General features: G+C 43.3%; 1 protein-coding gene across 1 annotated transcript in view; it reads right to left on the bottom strand.

The window, feature by feature from the left end:
• LOC118220745 (zinc finger CCHC domain-containing protein 24-like) overlaps positions 1–15,836 on the bottom strand; it is a 40,704-nt gene extending 24,868 nt beyond the window's left edge. The window contains exons 1-2 of the mRNA XM_035404925.1: positions 15,332–15,836; positions 8,637–8,837 (exon numbers count right to left, since the gene is read on the bottom strand). Of these exons, the coding sequence (XP_035260816.1) occupies positions 8,637–8,837; positions 15,332–15,568 (438 nt within the window). The 5' untranslated portion in view covers positions 15,569–15,836. The remainder of the gene's footprint in view (positions 1–8,636; positions 8,838–15,331) is intronic.
• Between the last annotated feature and the right edge of the window lie 5,091 nt (positions 15,837–20,927).

A 20,927-nucleotide genomic window follows, 5' to 3' on the forward strand; every position in this document is an offset into this window, starting at 1 on the left:
GAAGGCGGGGTTTGCTGTTGGGAAGGTGGGGTTTGCTGTTGGGAAGGCGGGGCTTCTGTTGGGAAGGCGGGGTTTGCTGTTGGGAAGGTGGGGTTTGCTGTTGGGAAGGCAGGGCTTCTGTTGGGAAGGCGGGGTTTGCTGTTGGGAAGGTGGGGTTTGCTGTTGGGAAGGCGGGGCTTCTGTTGGGAAGGTGGGGTTTGCTGTTGGGAAGGCGGGGTTTGCTGTTGGGAAGGTGGGGTTTGCTGTTGGGAAGGCGGGGCTTCTGTTGGGAAGGCGGGGTTTGCTGTTGGGAATGCGGGGCAGCTGTTGGGAAGGCGGGGTTTGCTGTTGGACAGGGCCTCTACGAAGCGAGCAGTAGGGCAGAACACGCAGAGGCAGCGATGCTCCAGGACTCGAGCCACAGAGGGGCAGTCCGCCTCCTGCAGAGGGAACAATGCAAGCTGACCTCCTGACCTTCTCATCCAGAGCCTCGAGGAGATGAACAATCCAAGCCTTATTTATCTCCCGCCAATCTCGCCACCACGTCCCGCCTCCGCCATTTACTGCCCGGGGCTGCTGGGATTCCTGCGTTTCCACACGTTAGCAGGCTCACGGAGAAAAGGCCTGAGATTGCGAGGGTGCATAGGGATTAGACCTGATTACTCCAGCAGAGTACTGTATTCACAGTTATGGAAGCTTTGTAAGTGTTGCTGTATAGAATGTAGAGTTGAGGTAGTTCGGTAACTAGCATTTTCAAAACAAGGTTGGGACTAGATTTAAGAAACCTGTTCAGGGGTACACTGGAAAAGAAAAACTATACATCCATGCTATTCATGGAAGTGAAGAACGTACAGTTAATACGCAATAAAATATTCAGTATTAAATAAACTCAGACAGAGTTTACTTGAATCCATTATGGCCAAAGTGGACTCACATAAATTCTCAGAGTGTATTTAACACTGAATATCTCACTGTATATCCATGGATGTAATATACAAACATACAGTGTGTTCTGTAGGGACCATAAAATAATAGGAAAATAAAAATATAAACATCCCCACTATTAGTTAATTATGCTCATTTATCTGATGAGCTTTGTTGCTTAATCTGCGCAGACAATCCCAGTGCTGACCTGTTCATTCTGCTTCAAGCAGATATTACACATTTCTATGGAGCTGTCTGTAATAATAAAAAGTTAATGGAAAAATAATTGCCCTAAGTGAATAAATACCCTTCTGATTCTGCCCCGGGGAGGGGCCTTCCTATTCCTCCCCACACCCCCCCCCCCCCCCCAGCTACATACCCCAGCATGAACAAAAAGCATATTGTTCCTTCGATGTCAGCAATCTCCAGACAACATATTAAAGTCTATTCTGTGACTGTAGAAGCCTTTGTGACCAGAGAGTCTGTCCTATTCACTGCTGTGAGTTTGACATTCTCAAACACACTTTACTTTCTGACAAAAATCTGACATCATCTTACAGCCGTGTGTAAGTCTGAAGTGTTAATGGATTCTGGACATTTCAAAAGGAGGGGTGATAAGGAATTACTTACGCTCATCTTAAAGATTGACATAAATTTACAGCATCTCAGAAAGTATTTACCACAGTACTTCTGCTTGGACATGGATATCTGTTTCATCAGAAAAAATGTCCAGGAGCAGTATGAATTTTTCAGACCATATTTGAAGAATACATACCTACTGCCCTCACATTTGTTCAAATAACTTCTTCCAAAATGTTAAACACATTTACTCAAACTCTTGTCTTGCCCTTTCCTTTGAATAGTTCATGTAAGCAAGCAGTTTTTATATTTGTAATCATAGGCTTATTAATTTCAGAACTCCCAAACTCATAAGCATATGAAAAGTACAGTTTGCTGAAACTGAAGGATAGGGTTTTGTGCAGGAAAGGCTGTGTAGGGGCCAGAGTTTGTTCTTTTCTGCTCTGGAGGGGAAGACGGACAACTGTTGTATCAGCGACCCAAAGGAAGACTGATATTCCCAAACAAAACACGAAACAGCTGTCAGGAAACCCTCTTTCTATTCTTTTAACTTTGATTTCCTTTTAGAGGAAGAAGTGTCGTCAACGTGCATGCCCTACTTCTATCTCTTTCAGAGCTGGAGGGGGAAAAAACCCACTTTGCTCTGGTTGGGTTAACTTCTATGGAAACAGGCTTACATAATAAGGCCAGATCAGCACAAAGATCAAGCAAACAAACAAATTTCATCTGATTGTCCGAGCTCATTGCAATGCATTGTTTTCATGCATACAGAATTAGGCACAGTGTCCAGCTCCATGAACCCTCATTGCTAACCTGAGGCTAACTTCACAGCTAGCATCTGCATTCACCCGCCTGCAATACCGTTAACCTGAGGCTAGCTCCACAGCTAGCATCTGCATTCAGCTGCCTGAAATACCGCTAACCTGAGGCTAGCTCCACAGCTAGCATCTGCATTCACCCGCCTGCAATACCGCTAACCTGAGGCTAGCTCCACAGCTAGAATCTGCATTCAGCCGGCTGAAATACCGCTAACCTGAGGCTAGCTCCACAGCTAGCATCTGCATTCACCCGCCTGCAATACCGCTAACCTGAGGCTAGCTCAACAGCTAGCATTAGCATTCACCCGCCCGAAATACCGCTAACCTGAGGCTAACTCCGCATTCATCCACCTGAAATACCGACATGCATCTGAGTTTTAAGCTATTCTGGGAATGGGCACATTGAAACACATGAAAATGTGATCTGAGAGCTCGTATTGCAGGAGCGTCTGAAGGTGTTGCGGCGCACGGTGACTTAGGCTACGAGCCATCCCCAGCCTCTGAGGGTGGCCCGACGCAGAGTCGTCTGCTGAAAGCCGTGTCGACATCACCGCGTCTCTGTTGACACCAGACCAAGGTCAGCGGTGCAGGAGAACAGGCGTAGATATGCGCTACTGCCTGCCAGTTCTCATTGGCTTCTGCTGCTCCAAGCCTTCCCAGGATCCCTCAGTGGATTCCACTGGTGCAAACGACTTTGCAAGATCCTCAGTCAGTGTGCGAGGGAAATGTTTCGCATTTCTTGTGAATAGCCTGCATGTTTTTTTTTTTTTTTCTTTTTTTGTTTTGTGAAATTCATCCCTGAGAACCGTCCCAGAATCTCCCACTTCAGGAGATGATATTAAAAAATACTCAAAATACGAAAGTGTGCAAAAACAAGCAACACTGTTTTTTATATTAAGCACAGTAGGCATGTGCATACAGAGAGCAGCTGCACTCCTGTTACTGGCCGCACAGCTGCAGGCCACAGGAGACGGGGCGTGTCGGTATTAAAACACTGCTGTCCTATTTAATGGACTGCACGCCTGGCTGAACCACACTGCTAACCCAAATATCACGCGCTACCAAGCGGGTCTGAATCATTCACCATTCATCTCCTGATTAACTGACAAATTGCATCATTTCCAGAAGACAAATACACCATGCAGTGCCAGCACAAAATGTATCTTACATTCCTGTTGCCTTAAGTATCACAAAAACTGTTTGTTAATGTCCAGATTGCCATCCACTTGTAAAGGGAGTATTTTATGATAGATAAGTTGAAAAACTGCACACAGCACAGATGCATGCTCGACATTTCTCAGCGCTGCAGTGTCACACTGTCACCTGGAAAACAACCTCACAATCAGAACTTCATCCACGGGACACAAAGAGCAGACCGGGGGAAATGTGAAAAGGGCATCGCTGGGTTATTCAGAGCCTGGCGCTGCAACTCTTAGTGCGGGCCAACTTACCCTAAAGATCAGCCTGTGGGAGCTGTGTGCTATATATACAGTACATATATTAACACACATTTTATAACCACCATTACAACTTGAATAAACGATGCATTTTGAAATAAAAAGGGCTCCATTAAAAAGGCCTCTGGGAGATTCATGAGGGTAGCACCATTTTGACAACCACTCATTATTCCCGTCTTTCAGTACACACTGTTAAATAATGTACTGAGCATAATTTATCACATGACATAATTCACTACATTCAACATTTATAGGTAGATGGTTTATCTTCTTGGCTCATTTCAAAACATTCTGATGAAAAGTGTTTTGGTTTGCATAAGTTTCAGCAAGCTGTGTAACTTCTACACACTGTGGAACTTTTCACCATGGACAAGCAATCTGGAAAACTATGTCTTCCTTAGATCTCTAAAGTACAAAGGCCATTCCTGTCAGATCCAAACCGTTTGATTAATCCCAGTCTGGCTGTGCCTGACTGTTGGAAGACCCTACAGTGTGTCTCCAGGAACGCCGTCCCAGCCCTACAGTGTGTCTCCAGGAACGCTGTCCCAGCCCTACAGTGTGTCTCCAGGAACGCCGTCCCAGCCCTACAGTGTGTCTCCAGGAACGCCGTCCCAGCCCTACAGTGTGTCTCCAGGAACGCCGTCCCAGCCCTACAGTGTGTCTCCAGGAACGCCGTCCCAGCCCTACAGTGTGTCTCCAGGAACGCTGTCCCAGCCCTACAGTGTGTCTCCAGGAACGCTGTCCCAGCCCTACAGTGTGTCTCCAGGAACGCCGTCCCAGCCCTACAGTGTGTCTCCAGGAACGCCGTCCCAGCCCTACAGTGTGTCTCCAGCCTTTCAGTCGAGCTCAGGGATCACGAGCGCGTAACGAGCGTCTCCCGCAAAGGAAGCCTCGGATATCACCGACTGCCGACTGAAACCCAACACCGCTCGGACTGAACGCTGACTGTGACTGCAGCTTAGCGCGGCTGCTGGAGCTCAGCACTAATGAGCACGCCGGACCTGGGTTACACAGAGGCTAGGAGTCACAGCCCAGCTGGCTAGCCGAGGCTCTGGACTAATGAGCACGCCGGACCTGGGTTACACAGAGGCTAGGAGTCACAGCCCAGCTGGCTAGCCGAGGCTCTGGACTACATTACATTACAGGCATTTAGCAGACGCTCTTATCCGAGCTGGCTAGCCGAGGCTCTGGACTAATGAGCTGACCGGGCCTGGGTTAAACAGAGGCTAGGAGTCACAGCCGAGCTGGCCAGCCGAGGCTTTGGCTCGGCCACCAACATTCCAGCAAAGAGCAATTTTCCATTTTCCAGAAGAAAAAAAAAGCTTTAGCCTGGGCACTGCAGCTCTGGGATGTGTAGGCTGACGAGCTGAATGCCTTTATTGTCCTTTAGGACATCCCTCCATTAAAGCCGTCCCAGTCTTCTTCGTGAAGGCCAGTGCGTTTGGGCTGGCCGCGTGCCAAAAGAAAATGGCGTCCAGGATTCCTTTAATAACTGACAAGCCCACTGCAGCCTGAGCACCCTTAGCATGGCCAAGCCACCCAACACTGGAAACAGGCCCCTTATTCGCTACCCAACACCGACACAGGCTCCAGATTTGCTACCCAACACCGACACAGGCTCCAGATTTGCTACCCAACACCGGAAACAGCGCCTGATTCGCCGCCCAACACCGGCAACAAGCTCCTGATTCGCCACCCAACACCAGCAACAGGCTCTTGATTCGCCGCCCAACACCGGCAACAGGCTCCCGATTTGCTACCCAACACTGGCAACAGGCGCCCAATTCGCCACCCAACACCGACAACAGGCTCCCGATTCAGTGGATTTAGCGTTGCAAGCTAGCGCCTGCCATAAACTTCCAACATAGTGCCATCCTGATTCCAATCCACCCCCCACCCGCCACCCCTCACCCCAGCAGCCCATCCACAGGGGAGGGGAATCTGAGATTCTCGGGGGACTGCAGAGCGCTTTGCTTTATCTCTGGACAGCAGCAGAGGTATGCAGTGGGAGCGGGGCTTTGCGAATGCGATCCCCATCGCTGGACCCAGATCACAGCGCTGGAGCAGGGCCCTGTGTGTTTACACTGGCACCCCCGTCCCGCCCCACAGACACGACTTCAGTCAGCTTCACTGGGACCTGCTTATCCCACAGTTTATTTCCTTTAGCAGCCCACGCAGAGTAAAACATGCAGTTTATTGAATTTTGCAATGAGATCATCCGACCCTTTGAAAGAACATGTAAAGCTTAATGTGATTAATGCACAAAATATGAATTTATCTGATGTCTGTGGTACGACTACAGTGGTTTGGTTACAAACATAGAACCCAGAGAGGAGGGTAAAAGAACTGGATCATAACAGCATGAAGTGAGAAGCTTTGAATGTTCCTCTCAGTTCCATCAGAACCCGGGTTTTCAACAGGGGTTCCGTGAAGGTTCTGTAGGAGGTCCCTGGCCAGATTTGATATTTGATGACTCTGTATAGATTTGGAAATATATTTCTAAATATAAAACCATTTTCTATGTTTGAAAACCTCTGCATTATACGTTTTTTTTTAAATCAGCTGCACTAATTTACTGTGCATCGAGTGCACGTGATGCCAGGCTGCTGGGTTCTAGTCCTGGCACAGAGCGATCGCTTTCGTTCAGGCTCTGGCGTCGTCATGGGTACTGTCGCTAGGGTATTATCGATGTGAAATACACCCTTTCAGGATCTGCGGTTGGTTTCAGTCACTGCTTGATCTACGGGGGGTTCTACTGTTGCCACATGGTCTGGGTCTGTGTGGAGCAGCGCTTCAAACACAGGGCTTCAATTAACCCTTCAGACTCAGCAGAGAGGGACTTCAAAGAGCGCACACCAGAAAGAGCGGACTGGGCCCGATACCAGCCTGCCTGCTCAGACAGGGGCATTAATCTGCGTCACAGCCATAATCCTGCAATGAGACTGAAAGCCTGCGTTTCCTGCTTCAAACAGGCCTGTTACTCCACTGGATGGATCCCCCCTCCAACACACACACACACACTCACACACAAGCACGTACGCACACACGCGCACACTCACACACACACACTCCACCACACGTTCTCTGCAGTCAGCAGTTGGCGGCTGCCCTGCCCCCATCTCTGGGTCCTGCTCAGAGTCAGACACACGTAGTCCACACATCAGCGAGGCCGCATCGCAGGGGAAAGGCTGCACTGTAATATGAATATGCGTGTTTCACACTTCCTACAGCGGCACTCCCGCCATGGCAGAAAATCACAGCGCAACTCTCTGAGCACGTGCAGTACGCACCCCTCACAGCCAACCACTCTGCATAAACAAGATAAATAAACAATCAACAAAAAGTTCCTGGACCAAATTAAATAAATGAATACAAACCAATCTGTTGTGATGTATTTTCCTTATAGGCTTCGGTCACTTCCTGTGGGCTACAACTTATGGAACAAGCTAAAGCTAACGCTAACGCCTAGCATGCCGCTCTAACAGAGGCTGGAGATCCATACAGGCTAAGAGACCCTGTCAACACAGAGAACGGGGGAGATACTTTACCCCCTCAGTTTGCAGGGCTTGTCCAGCCCGTGCAGGGAAGCCCCTCATCTTTCATAAGGAGAGGCTTACTGTTTTAATCCCACATCTGGCCCTGGTTACAGTGCCCTGGTACACTCAATTGAAATGGGATGTGGGGTGGAATCTCTCTCTGCCTTTTGGAAACTACAGCGTGGTTCAATAAATCACCAATAGCACCAAAAAAAAAAAAGAAAATAAACTTTCATTTTCATTCTTTCATTACATAATTTCTTTTTGAAACCATGACAAACAAGTTTAGGTGGTCCAATGATTGAAAATGGAAAACAATAACAGGGATGTTTTAATTGGATGTAGTTCTGCCAAAAACACATATAATGCAGTTACAGTTTAAACTTCATGTTTCATACACATATGTTGGCATGCGTGTTGCTGACAGGAGGATTAAGCTTGGACGTATTGCAGCACCATCTGATCATATAACTGCCATGATTTGATTATTATCTGCACTGGATATGACACATAGTACAGATACTGAAAATATATGTGCACCTATGAAAACAACAAAAAAAGACATATTGTGACCAGGAGCACACATTTCTGAAGTCCCTCTCGTATTAGAATCTCTGCAAGTTATAATGGTTTGAGTGTATTTTTTTTTGTTGTTGAATATACTAATCAAACACAGAAAAAAACTATTTCTTTAGCCTGATTTTGTACCCAAACGTACTCTCTGGCTGCAAAAAATCTTGTCTACTGAAAACAGCTGCTGCTGATTTTCAAGATACTAGATACAAGACTAAAGTGATTCATGAAGTATAGCTTGAAATTAAGTGTGGTGACTTAAATGTATAAAACAGTGCGCAGCGTGCGCATAACTGTTTTGCTGTAAAAGGTCAGCACAGCCCTCGAGACGCGGAGTTTCCACACAGCGCTGCGCTGGTCTGAGGCCTGTTTCCCTGCGGCTAATATTATTTAGATTTCATGTCTGCTGTACAAATCTTCCCTCCAGTTACTGTCCATTCAGTTCCACTCAAACCAGAAAATCAGATCCAATTTAGTCCTGAAGGGGTGTGTCTTTTATCCCCCTTGTCAAATGCACACTAGACCTCACATCTGAGATCACGAACTAGAGACCAGAGAGAAAATGGCAGTTTTCTCCAGTAACAGTCAGCGCAGCTCGTTTTGAACACATGGGCTTGGAATCGTGAAACACTCTCATTGGTTCCTCAGGGTTCACCACACCTTTGTCATTGGCTTGATACGCTTGACACAAACACAGAGGAGATCCATTAGGAAAGCAGGCCAGGGACGCAGTTTTCCCAGAGGGCCGTGGGGCAGGTTAAGGGTCTTACCTGCGGGCAGTCTTTGATGTAGTGTCCCTTGTTGAAGCACAGGTGGCACAGGTAGTTGGGCGGCGGCCTTTTGCTGGGTTTCCGCGGCTCGGAGGAGAGGGACAGGTCGGAGAAGTGGTCGGTCAGCGAGCTCAGGCCGTCCACGATGTTGTTGAGAGAGCCGCAGGGGGAGGTGCTTTTATATGGCCTGTTATTCAGGGCCTGCAGGGGAACAGCAGAACAGAGGAACAGCAGAACAGAGGAACAGCGATCAGTTCCTGCTTTTATATGGTCTGTTAATCAAGGCTTGCAGTGGAACAGCAGAACACTGATCAGTTCCTGAAAGCGGTTCCATTTTACGCTCTGTGGCAGTGAAATATGCATGACATCAGAGGATCAACTTTGGGACGCGGTGTTAAAAACGCTCCAGACCACACTGGAGCTGGCATACTGAGAGCCAATGGCACGGGCCATTGTGTAATCTCTGTGGGGAGTCTGCACTGTGATTGGCTGCGCTGAGGGAAACGTCAAAGCCAATCAATGACTCCTTTAAAAACACTTATGTTTCAATGCTATATGACAAGCATATTTACTGGCATAGTGAAAAATGCCATATATTCATCCATATAACCTTTATTACTGCTAGTGCCTCTGAGCTGACCTATATCACGCTGGTCTAGATTTAACAGTTTGCTCCTTTTCTATTCTGTGAATTTCACCTGCATGAGAAACATCTCACTTGGCCGCCTCATTTATGTCTGCATACTATGTTGCAATTTCTAGAAGTTAAGACACATGAAACTAATAGTTCATAGTTTTTTGTTTGTTTCTTTTGTTTTAATCAAATACAGTATGGTACCATTGACACACCCCTGTAAACAGTTTATTTAGATAACTGAAATCCCTTGTGAGCAAACACTGCACAGAACCAATACTTTTCTAAAGAGTTGACGTAAATATTTGGGATGGTGGAAACTTGAAAGAGCATTGGTCTTCATTATGTGGTTGAGGTGAAAGTGACCCAACATTGTTTCTCCGTTCAGATGCACTCAGATACCCAAACAAACAGCGGCAGCTCACTGCGGATCAGCCCAGCCGGATGATGAGGTTGTCTGCCATAGTACACAAGCTTTTATGGTCTGCAGAGGATGAGACTGTGTAGAGGATGTCACCGTGACATCTGTGAAATTCCTTCTCTTTTATTCTGTAAAAGCAGAGTTTCTCTTTCCCCGTGTGTCATACCATGAACTCAATTAATCCCCACAAATGACGAGCATTCCCCAAGTGGCCAATCTTATTCAGCAGCTGTTGCTCATCTTATCATTTCTTTCACACAAGATATTTGAATTAAATTAACAATCATTCAATTTAGTTTTTCCCCCTTTTCCCTCGAATAAGCACACGTTTGTATTTATTTGGCTACATATTTTGAAGTAAACCAAAATTTGATACTTCCTTTGCTGGAATGTTGCCTGTAGCTGGCCATATATCTTTTGACACAGGGCTTCAACAGAAATAAAAAACGAATGCAGTATTTTACAGGCAGTATTTTTACAGGTAATTCTGGGACTGGGAAACTCTTGTTGGACAAGAGAGGGGTTGACCAGGGATGTAAAACACCTGTGAAATCATGTGCCCAACAATTGTCATTGACACTAACCTAGTGCTCGCGTGAATGCAGTTAATTTGACAAGTTTTAAAAGTAACTGCCACATCTGAAAATATGCTGAGGTACAGTTTAGTAATGGGAGGGACAGAGAATCTGTTCACTCATCAAGTGATTCAGCAAGAATCGGATAATTATCAGTAAATGGAAACGCTGGTGTGGTATGGGAAGATGTTTTCAGCATCAGTACAGCTCCAGTAAAAACTTCAACGAACGTTTTTTTACTGGTCTGCCTGCACAGCGAGCAGAACAAGACGTTATTATAGTCCTGCAGATGTGTGTGCTCTCCTCGCTGAGAGAAAAGCCTGAATTCTGCTTCTGCAAAGAACCAAGCTCCTGTTCTCATGGCTTTTCTCATTCTTGATAGATTCTCCTATACAATCGGCCCCATTGTATTGCCGGGGAGTGGCCGAGCAGTGCAGAAGGGTGTGAACGCATACGTGCTGCAGGAAGATGTCGACTGTAACCCAGTTACTCAGGCAGTGTCCAGGGCTGCTGTATCTGGGGTTATAAGTTCTGCCACACTCATGCCCAGCTGTTAAGCAACTGCATGCTGCACTGAAAAAAAGTGATGTCTACCTCGTCATGTCAGAGTTTAAGATTAATAACGTATTGGGAAAAAAAACTATATTTTTTCCCGTATTTTAATAGATATGGAATGCAGGTCTGCCTGATCTACTAGACATTTCAGTGCCAACTCTCGGAACTTATATTGTCAGGATTAGATTCTGGGTGAAGTCACAGCACCAATGATTACTGCTTTAGCTGGGTGTGACACTTGGTAGCCAGATGACATACATCTCTGACAAAGTCAATAAGGACCCTTGTGTCTGCCACTGCCTAGCTTAGACACAGAGCGGCCTGTTCACATTCATGTTAACCGTGTCAGGATGTCCACCGTCACCTCTGTTTCCATCTCATTTGCATTTCCCTTTGCATACCAGAGACCGGGATCACATTTTACCAGCACACCAGAGAGAGGGAACACATTTTACCAGCACACCAGAGAGAGGGGACACATTTTACCGGCACACCAGAGAGAGAGGTCACATTTTACCAGCACACCAGAGAGCGTCAACACACCATAGAATTGTATCTGTGACACCCACCTCCCCACCACACACACACACACAAACATACACACACGCACCACACATAGAACTGAAAAGTAAAACAATAGCACAACCTTAAAAGAAGACACATTTGTCCACACAAAGAGACACCTCTACCCTCACAAAATTTAAAAAGAATGAGTGCACCACAAGATCAAAACAATTTCCCAGAAAGATGCAGCCTCAAAATAATACTCTTCAGAATTTCATGAATGCCATTATTACAAATGTGCTTAAATGGCATAACTCATACATAATGCACAAAGGTTTCATATCCACATCAAGTTTTTGTTGTCTCTTCAAATTGCACAACACAGCAGGATTATAGAAGTACTATATCAAATAAAACTTTATTCACAGAGAGTGAAATCTTGTGATCTCTTCAAATGTATTAGCATTTTTACACCATTGCTAAATATTAGCATTTGGGTATTTAGCTTAAACGAAAACAGAGTCTCCCAATTCAAATTGCACCCTGTGGACTTGAACTCCTGCTGACCAAAGCTGTTTTTTCTGAAGGCTGATGTTCCCCTGAAGTGGAGGTTAATTGAATCGAGCAGCTGACCTGGGTAACTGGACGTTACACGCACTCTGTCGGGGGGGAGCCGGACCTCGGCGAACTCTTCCGCACAGGTTATAGAAATCAGTCTGAGGGCCTTTTTTTAGCCGGCCGTTGCTCCACAGCTGCCCACTGACACCAGAACGCAGTTCTGACACACAGGCACTATATCAAGAGACAATGAGGGCTTATTCGCTCAGAAAATGGCTGCCGCGTGTCCGAGTCGGGCTGTGCTCCGGCCGTTCGGGGCCCAGGAGCTCTGGCTGTTTGGTGACCGGTTCCCCGGCCCGGGGGGGGCAGCCCGGGGGGGCAGCCCGGGGGCTTCAGTCTGGGGAATAATTCCATCGAGCGCTCAACACCTCCGATGGCCACAGCGTCCGCTGGCCAGTGAGTCCGTTCGAAACAGCCGTTACTAATTCTCATAAAGCGTGGAGTGCAGCAGTACACATCTGTCGCTACAGCGGAGGGCACGTTTCATTGTATTTTATTTTTCCTCGCTGCACAAAATTTTGAGTAAAATAAAAGAAGACTTTTTTGTAATTTGCTAGACTGTGGATAACATGATAGACAGCATCCTAGCTGGGTGGGAAATATGGGTGAAGATTAATTTAATCTGAAAAATATATAAACAGTTGTGTGCTGAGAGTGTTCTAGGAAAACACAAAGATTTTGAACCCAAAATATGGGAGCGGAACACCCCCTCATATCAACACCCGGGTTTTATGAACATTCCACAATAATCACCCAGATGGCTCGACCCAAAATACTTTACCACACCACCATCCTCTGCTATAAAAAAGGCTAAGATTATGATCCGGTGTAGATTAACTATAGCCTAATCACAGACACACTACACCATATATTCATGAACTGATAGTTATATATTGTCACAGTGGTTTGTGTTCCACAGCTTAGCCAATGGGTGAGCGCATTGCACATGAACATTTCTGGGAAACAGCAGATCAAGTGAAGCAAAAAGACCAATGCTGCCCTGTCAGTAGTGACCATCAAAACACCAACCACACCAACATCATAATTATCATCACAATAATTATCGATTTTGCATAAGTCAAGATTTTAAACCATTCAGCAATCATTCCAATAACATTTCAACATGGCCTCCAAAGTAAAGTTCTACATAGCAACTGTTTCATTCTGCTGGGGCATAGCATTGTGGGTAATATACTAATTACAGCTCTCTGGTTCAAGAGGGTTCATGGTCAGTCTTACATAATCTCATATGGAGGTTCCCTGGCTGTAGTGGGTTAGAGAATTCTGTTCTGTAAAGTTTACTTCACAGCAAAATCACATTAATCACGCCACTTAAAGCTCTGGAACCATTCATACTTGGCAATGAAGTTTATAAAAGATGTGCGTTATGCAACTGCTCCCAGAATGCCTCTGGTTTCCTGCTGAATATGAAACTTATCAAAGCTATTTTTTTCTGCAAAGTATGTACATGACTCGCCTCAAGTTTTAAATTTTTTTTATTTTTTATCTTGGCTGCTGATTTGCTGTGCTTACAAGAAACCTTTCAAGCCATCATCAAGTGCAGTACCACACTTTCTAATGCTACGTAATAGAAAACAGGCCAGTCTCACTGTACCAAGCCCCGCCTTCAATTCATCACATTAGCACCACAAAAATAGCATCCTCTACAAATTAAACCATAACAGTAATTTGAAATATTTAAATGTCTTTACTGACAATTTTTTCAAACCTTTTGTGGATTCTGTGCAAACTTAAATAATCAACAGTAGAAGTCTAAATTATATAAATGCTTTTCAAAGAAAATTTTAAAGAAAATTAATTCCAAAAATACTTAAAGATAATTTAGTAATGTCATGCATATGCATTTGAAACAAAACATTATTTACTGTATGCTTGGTCTGAAAAGACACTGTAAAGACACTCTTGACTACATTTAGCAATATACGCCCATACAAAGCATGGCTTCATAGCGGTTTTGAACCCAGTAATAACCAATGGTGTGGGTAACTGGATAAACGCGTCCGCCAAATAAATGTAATGTAATGTAATGGGACCTAGCATGAATATGCAATTAACAACAGCAGTAATAGACAAGTTAGGACAGAACAATGTATAAGACAACTTCAGTGCGTAAGTAGATGGTTTGGTGTGTTTTATTTATATAAAAGTAAGCAGCATTATTTTAAAGGCCTTCAGTAGCATTTTGAGTATTGTAGCACTACCATTTTATAAATTATTGTGGGACTTCAGCTACTACTTGACTGTATATTTTCCGCCACTCCACATAAACTAAGGCCAGTACTACTGAATCTGTTTAATAGAAAACTGTATAATGAAATTCTACAGAACAAAAATGGTCCCACAGAACAATTTAATAAACATTTTAGTAATGTGACACAATGCTGCTCAGCAAATACATGTATCATCGATCACTTCCATAACGCACCGTTTTTACGCGTATACTAACTTCACTTTATGTTCTTATCTTTTCATTATGCAGACCACAACCTCAGAAATCTCGACGTGCAGGACATTCTAATTAGCCACAATACAAGACAGCCTTATGTGAAGGCATTCACCCTTGATCAGAGTTTTAAAAGTATATCTTGCAGCAAGACACCACTGACAATTAAAAGGAGACGTGACATAAATTTGTTTGTAGGCTACTGGTGCTATTTTGGCCTACGAGCGGCCACAAAAGAACTGCGCGAGTCTGTTTGTAATGTCAGGCTGTCCCGACATCGTCCCTACACAGTCCGTGGGGCGATCAAATGTAAACAAAAAGCATATATGTTAAAAGCTATCGTCCAAGTATGTGTGCGCAACACAAATGTTGCCGCATTGTTGGCAAATAAAAATGTTCTCGCATTCGCCATAAAATGCACCCTAATTATAAACTTAATCTCCAAATAATAGCTATTTTAATGATGAGTTCATGTCAAACGATACAATTCAACTTGTTGATCATCAGATAAGGTGAAATATGTCGTCTCGATCCACAGTCTCTTGACCACGACTAAATATAACTGGCCAAGTATAAATCAAATTGTGGAACTTAATTGAATCGGCTCCAACAAATGAATCAGCTATTTCTAACTGACAACAATAACTTCTGTGAAGTTTGCAGTTTCACATTCTCGTCGAAGGCCAAAATAATATAAGTAAACCAAAACTGAATATACTATTCGTATTATCGACATTGTGGAGTCAGTGTGTCTGCAAATAGTAGGCTACATATGAAATATGGAAAAACCGGAATACGCATGGACGCAGCACAATTATTTCAACAGTTAACGGAGAACATGAGTTACTTCCAGTCGGGAAGTGCAAACAACATCGATGCAATCAATATTCAAGTGAAAAAGAACATATTCCGAATCTCTCTAACCTCATTCCTTTGCAGCTGAAAGAAGTTGTTGAGATAGTTGGAATTTAGAGAGGAGCTCAGGTCGGCAGCGGGAGGCTTGGTATAGTTCAGATCCGGATGGGAAGAATTAGACTCTGGTCTGAATGCATCAAAAGCACTGGTCTGGTGGGTGTCTTGTAAAGAGAGGTAAACCCAGTTTAAGAGCTGTGCAGGCTGGTACACAGAGGCACTGGTGTCTATGGCAGACATCAAGCTCATCTTTGAACGGATTAGCTGTTCGATTCTCCACCTTTACTTTTAGGTAAATCACAACTTCGGATTCTAGTTTGTCACTTGAGTGTCCTTTTCTGTGTGTTTCTTTTCTCTCGCCGCACCCAGAAGTGTCTTACTTTCCTTCTCTTCACCCCTCGGATCCTGCTGGGATCCCTGTCCCTGGTTTACGATTACGCAAAAGTCATAGTTCTGGCCTGTCAGGCTAAAAAGTTTGTGCAGGAGTCTGTGGTCCGCTATCTCCCTTTATTTGCACTGGAGCAGCCAGAGCCTCATTGCATATTCCGGAGAAACCCGGAGTGCGTCACGCGTCTAACGGGCCAATAGGGCTGCTGTTTGCGTGGATTTTTTATTCATCGCCGGAGATAATTGGCCGCTCTGTCGAATATTAAGTAACCATTCCTCTTCTTAAACCAGGAAAAGGATTGGTCTTGCAGTGCAATTTTTAGAAGGCCCAGAAGAACGCTTGTAGTCCTAGAAAAGGAATGGAGGCTATACTCGTACTTCTTATCCTATTCTCCGCACTCACAACACCTCCAATATTTTATGTCCGTGTCTGCTTATGTCATGGTTTGAAAAACAAACAGCACTTGAATCCATAAACTTTAGAGACTGACGTTATTTTCTTGGGATGAATATAATGGTTCATGATCAAAAATGTTTCCTCCTGATGTTGCTGAACTAAGTTAATCATAAATAAATAAATAATTCAGCTCACATCATTCACGCTGCCATCTTGCATGACTGTACATGGGCATCATGTGTAATGTAAGGGTGGAAATCAAACTAAATTAAAAAAGTTAAACAACGATTTCTTGATCACGTAAACCATATCATACCAGAAAAAGCATACCTCAAATCCATATATTTCTGTATTGTTACAATAAAAAGCCATTATGGTTGTCAGCTTGACATGTTTGTTACAAATCCAAATGTCACACAGCCAGTATTGTGAAATTTCTAAGATCTGCAACAGCCTCCTGTGGTCATATTTATGGGCAGTGACTCTGATTGTAGGGGGTGGGGGGCAGGATAGAGAGGAGATGGGACTGAGGGGAGGGGCCTTCTTTGGGAGGTGGCAATTATGCTCCATGTGGAGCGGAGTGGCCTGGAAAGAGGAGTGTGAGGTTTGATAAGTTTTTATATTTCATTCCATCTCTGCGGAGCTTGACAAGGGATGCAGTTGAGAGATATTACCGCCTACTGGCGTTCTGTCTGGGATCATAAAAGCCTTGTAGCAAAAGAGACATATGCACCAGGAGTGTAGTCAATCCTGAGATTACCCATATGGAAATGCTAAGAAAGATCATTTTTCTTCCAGCTGTTGCACAATGATATTTGGAAGATATTCAGAAAATGAGATTAGCAGGGTGTTAAAAGTGAACGTTTAATGGAAAAAGAAACAATGGTGATTGATGCACACTATAAAACAGGTGTTGTAATGCATGTATTTACTTATGCATGAATAATTCAAGAGGAACAGACACTGGTCAGCAGTTAATTAGAAAACCAGTCAATAGTGTGTAGGTGTGCCCACATGCATATACGCACATACACACATCACATTAACTTTTTCACTTTGGTGAAATTGGTGCATTTGGTGCACCAATTTCATCTCTTAGTAAGTAAATATGTGTTCGATCAGAGACTCATCTGCTCCAGCAGAAACTGGAGGAGTAAACCAGGAAAACTGCATCCTGCTCAGGACAGAATTTGTTCACAGTTGTGTAATCTTAAACTACGTACCATTTAACATGTTAATTCTGGAGGTTTCAGATGACCCTCTTTACCATGACAGGCCTCCCAGAAATATGCAGCTTCCAGGAAATAAGCTCTTTGTCATGCAGTCTGTATGATACATTCAGAACGAGAGGGTTTATGTCTTCCATATTCCTCGCTCATAAGAGGAGCCTCAAAGAAGAAGAATATTGTTGCTCAAACCATTAGATTCCTCAGGGAGTTGTAAAATTCTGTAGCAGGACATGCTCTTTCTCAGCACTGCGTGTTGAAATAAGAGATGAGAAATACAGCCGTTATATTTCTGCTGAACCTTTAAAAGACGTTTTATTATTATTATTATTATTATTATTATTATTATTTATTTATTTTTTAATTTTTATTTTTTTATTTTACAAATGTATATTTTCACACCAATTCAGTTAATTATCACAATTATCAGAATATTTACCACAGTGGGGTGCACACTTGTACCGCACACAACATTCCTATTAACCAACCTTCAAAATACTAGATGTTTCATGCAAGGTCAGTGATTTCCACACAATCTACAAAATTACAAGATAACTCCATATTTGATATACCAGCCCCCCACACTTGTAATTCTTGTACACTGTTTGAATAATAACAATTAAAAGACACAAATAAATAAAAATTCATGAAAGCTACTTTATTGCCATTACCATTCAATTTTGCCACACAGCATTTTTTATTTTATGTGGAATGACATGTTGAAGTTAGGTTAACAAATATTTCAGTGCCAATAAAATATATTTAAACAATACATTGAAAATGTATTTGTATTATGTTAGTCATATTGCCATCCTTTCAAATTCCATTACCCATGACTCTCATGAAAGAATTGAGATTGCCATCTGCTGGTCATGCACAGTATTGCGGAAAAAACTTTTTTTTTTTTTTTTTTATCTTCACAGAGGACTTGTTGGACTCCCTGGTGGATTTTCAGTATAAATAATCATTATGCTGCTAGGTAATGCTTTCCTGTATGAAATGAATGCAGCATAAATAACACTGTTTTTTATAATCCAAGCTCCAACATGTTACTTTTTTAAAAATTCATTGTAATGCATCCACTTCAGTAAGACATTATATCAATCTGCATTATGATTATTTTGGTCAGTGGAATTGACATCAGTTTATGGAAGCATAAAAATGTATGTGCACTCATGTATATCCATCCATCCTTTATGTTACCCATCTATTCCTGGTCAGGGTCATGGGGGGTGGTGGTGGGGTGTTGTCGAACCGGGGGGGTTGCTGTCGGATGTGGGCGCTCCTCATCACATTAATACCGCTAATTAAATCAAGCGGCAGTAAACTGCATCGGAGAAATTAGCTGTTTCAACTCGTCGCTACACGAAACACTGCACAAAAAAATTATTGCCAGTCATTTCGGTGTCACCCGATGCATGTCTTTGGACTGTGGGAGGAAACCGGAGTACTTGGAAGAAACCCACGCAGATGCAGGGAGAACATTCAAACTCCTCACAGAATTTCAATTTCAATTTCAATACTTTTATTGTCCCCGGAGGAAAATTTGCCTTGCGCGGCAGGTAGCCTATACAAAGGTTAAAACAACACAGACCACATTTTACACGACAGCCATAAAAATACAGACACTTAACAGACATGAGATTAAAACACGAGCAGGAAACACTTGACCGTAAAGTGCATAATCTGGGCATAACCAATGATCGATATTTGTCAATACATAGCATTATATAGCACATCATTAGGTTAAAATAAACAAACAAATAAATAAATAAATAAATAAATAAATAAATAAAAGGCAATCATAACAAGAGTGTTAAGAGCAATGTCATTACTTGTGTGTGTTCAGCAGAAAGATAGAATTTAAGAATTATTTAAATAGAATAAAACCACTTTCCCAAGCAGGCAACAGACTGTAGTAACATAAATGGTAATAGTGCAACTGCATAATCCTACCAGCTGTGGGCACTGTTTATCCTTTGGATTTGTTCAAGTGCCAAGTCACTCTAGGCACACAATGTCCTACATTAACATCAGGGAAGAGTTTCACAGTGTTTCACGGTTTGACATAAGAAGTGTGGAGTGTAGTTTTTAATGCGTGCTATATTTATGTTGAATAAAGACTGAGTGTAGATTACTCATTATACTGATAGTACATGTTTGCGTTTTTCATTTTCCCTGAAATGTGGTCACATAATGTGAAAATACAGAAATTACATGTAGCAGTTATGAAACCAACAGTATATTATATGCCTTAATTTGCCTACCTTATCTTGACAAATATGTGAGGTATGCAACAGCACTTCAGAGTATAGGTTTACTACATTCTGGAGTAGACTGAAGTTATTAACTAACTCTATGATTATACATCAAAAAACACCCATTTAAATCACATTTAAATACACATTGATAGTGCTCATCGCTCACAGAGATTGATTGCTCAGTTGTTTTCATGACATGCTCATATCCTTAATAAGCCACATACCTCCTTTATTTTTATATTATTTCCACATTCAGTAATGTGCTCATAAATGCATTCTTAAGTGGATTTGCCAGGTTTTTGCAATAAAGGAAACTTGCCCAACTGGACTTGACTAACGTGGCAGAACGTCTCAGTGCGGTTAAATGTGACATTGAGACACTAGCCACTGCACGTCGCGCAGAGCGTAGCCTACTTTGCGTGGTGTAAATTGTTTTACATTACGGTGGCCATGACTTGGAATCGTGTACGTCTTTGTTTATGCTGTTGCTCATGGTTGATCGGCGTTTACACTCAAACGGTATTGGCACTACACGAATAATGCTTGGGTTGTATTTGGATGAATTGGTAATTATCTAAAAATGTTTCATAGAATTTTTCAGTGTTTATGAATACTTAACGTAGCATATACTATAAAGGAAAATATTAATGGGGGTCGGTCAGGTAGACTCCAGATCGTAATCGCCAGCCAAGGCGCAACCCGTAGCCTAGCACAGCGGTTCCCGACCCTGTTCCTGGAGATCCACCGCCCTGTTTTCATTTTAACCCCAATTTGGCACACCTGATTCTGCTAATTCGCAGTTCAATGAGGTCTCGAGCTGATGAATGAGGCGTGCTTTGTTATGGTTGGAGTGAACGCGAACAGGTCAGGGTAGATCTCTAGGAATCTCTAGGGCTGGGAACCACTGCCGAAGCATTTGACTTCACAAAAGAATCCTCCTACGCGCTTTCAATGAATCTTTCACCCGCAGGTGTGTCAGCTCAGGTCATGTGATCTTTTTAGTAAGGTGTGTGTAGCCAACTGTCTGTGAAACTCTTTTCCATATTTCCAAATATTTTAGTTTCCTTTGGAAACGTGTGCAGCGTTTGAGCCTGAGGAATGGCCTCAAACAAGAGAATATGTACAGAGCCTGCGGATGTCGTATTTTAAACAGCACTTAAAACAGTGTTAGATTTAGCCACGAATGCAGTTTCCATGCACTGACGACATGGTGCTTTTAGATAGTGACACTGTACAAAGTGTGCAACGTGGATGCAAATGTAGGCTTCTTGAAACAGGAAAATGCCTGCATCCTTTTTCGATTCCAATTATAGCAATAGCTTGTTCAAATTCCACGG

This window comes from Anguilla anguilla, chromosome 2 (genome assembly GCF_013347855.1).
Source record: "Anguilla anguilla isolate fAngAng1 chromosome 2, fAngAng1.pri, whole genome shotgun sequence".
In the NCBI taxonomy this organism is placed as follows: Eukaryota; Metazoa; Chordata; class Actinopteri; order Anguilliformes; family Anguillidae; genus Anguilla; species Anguilla anguilla.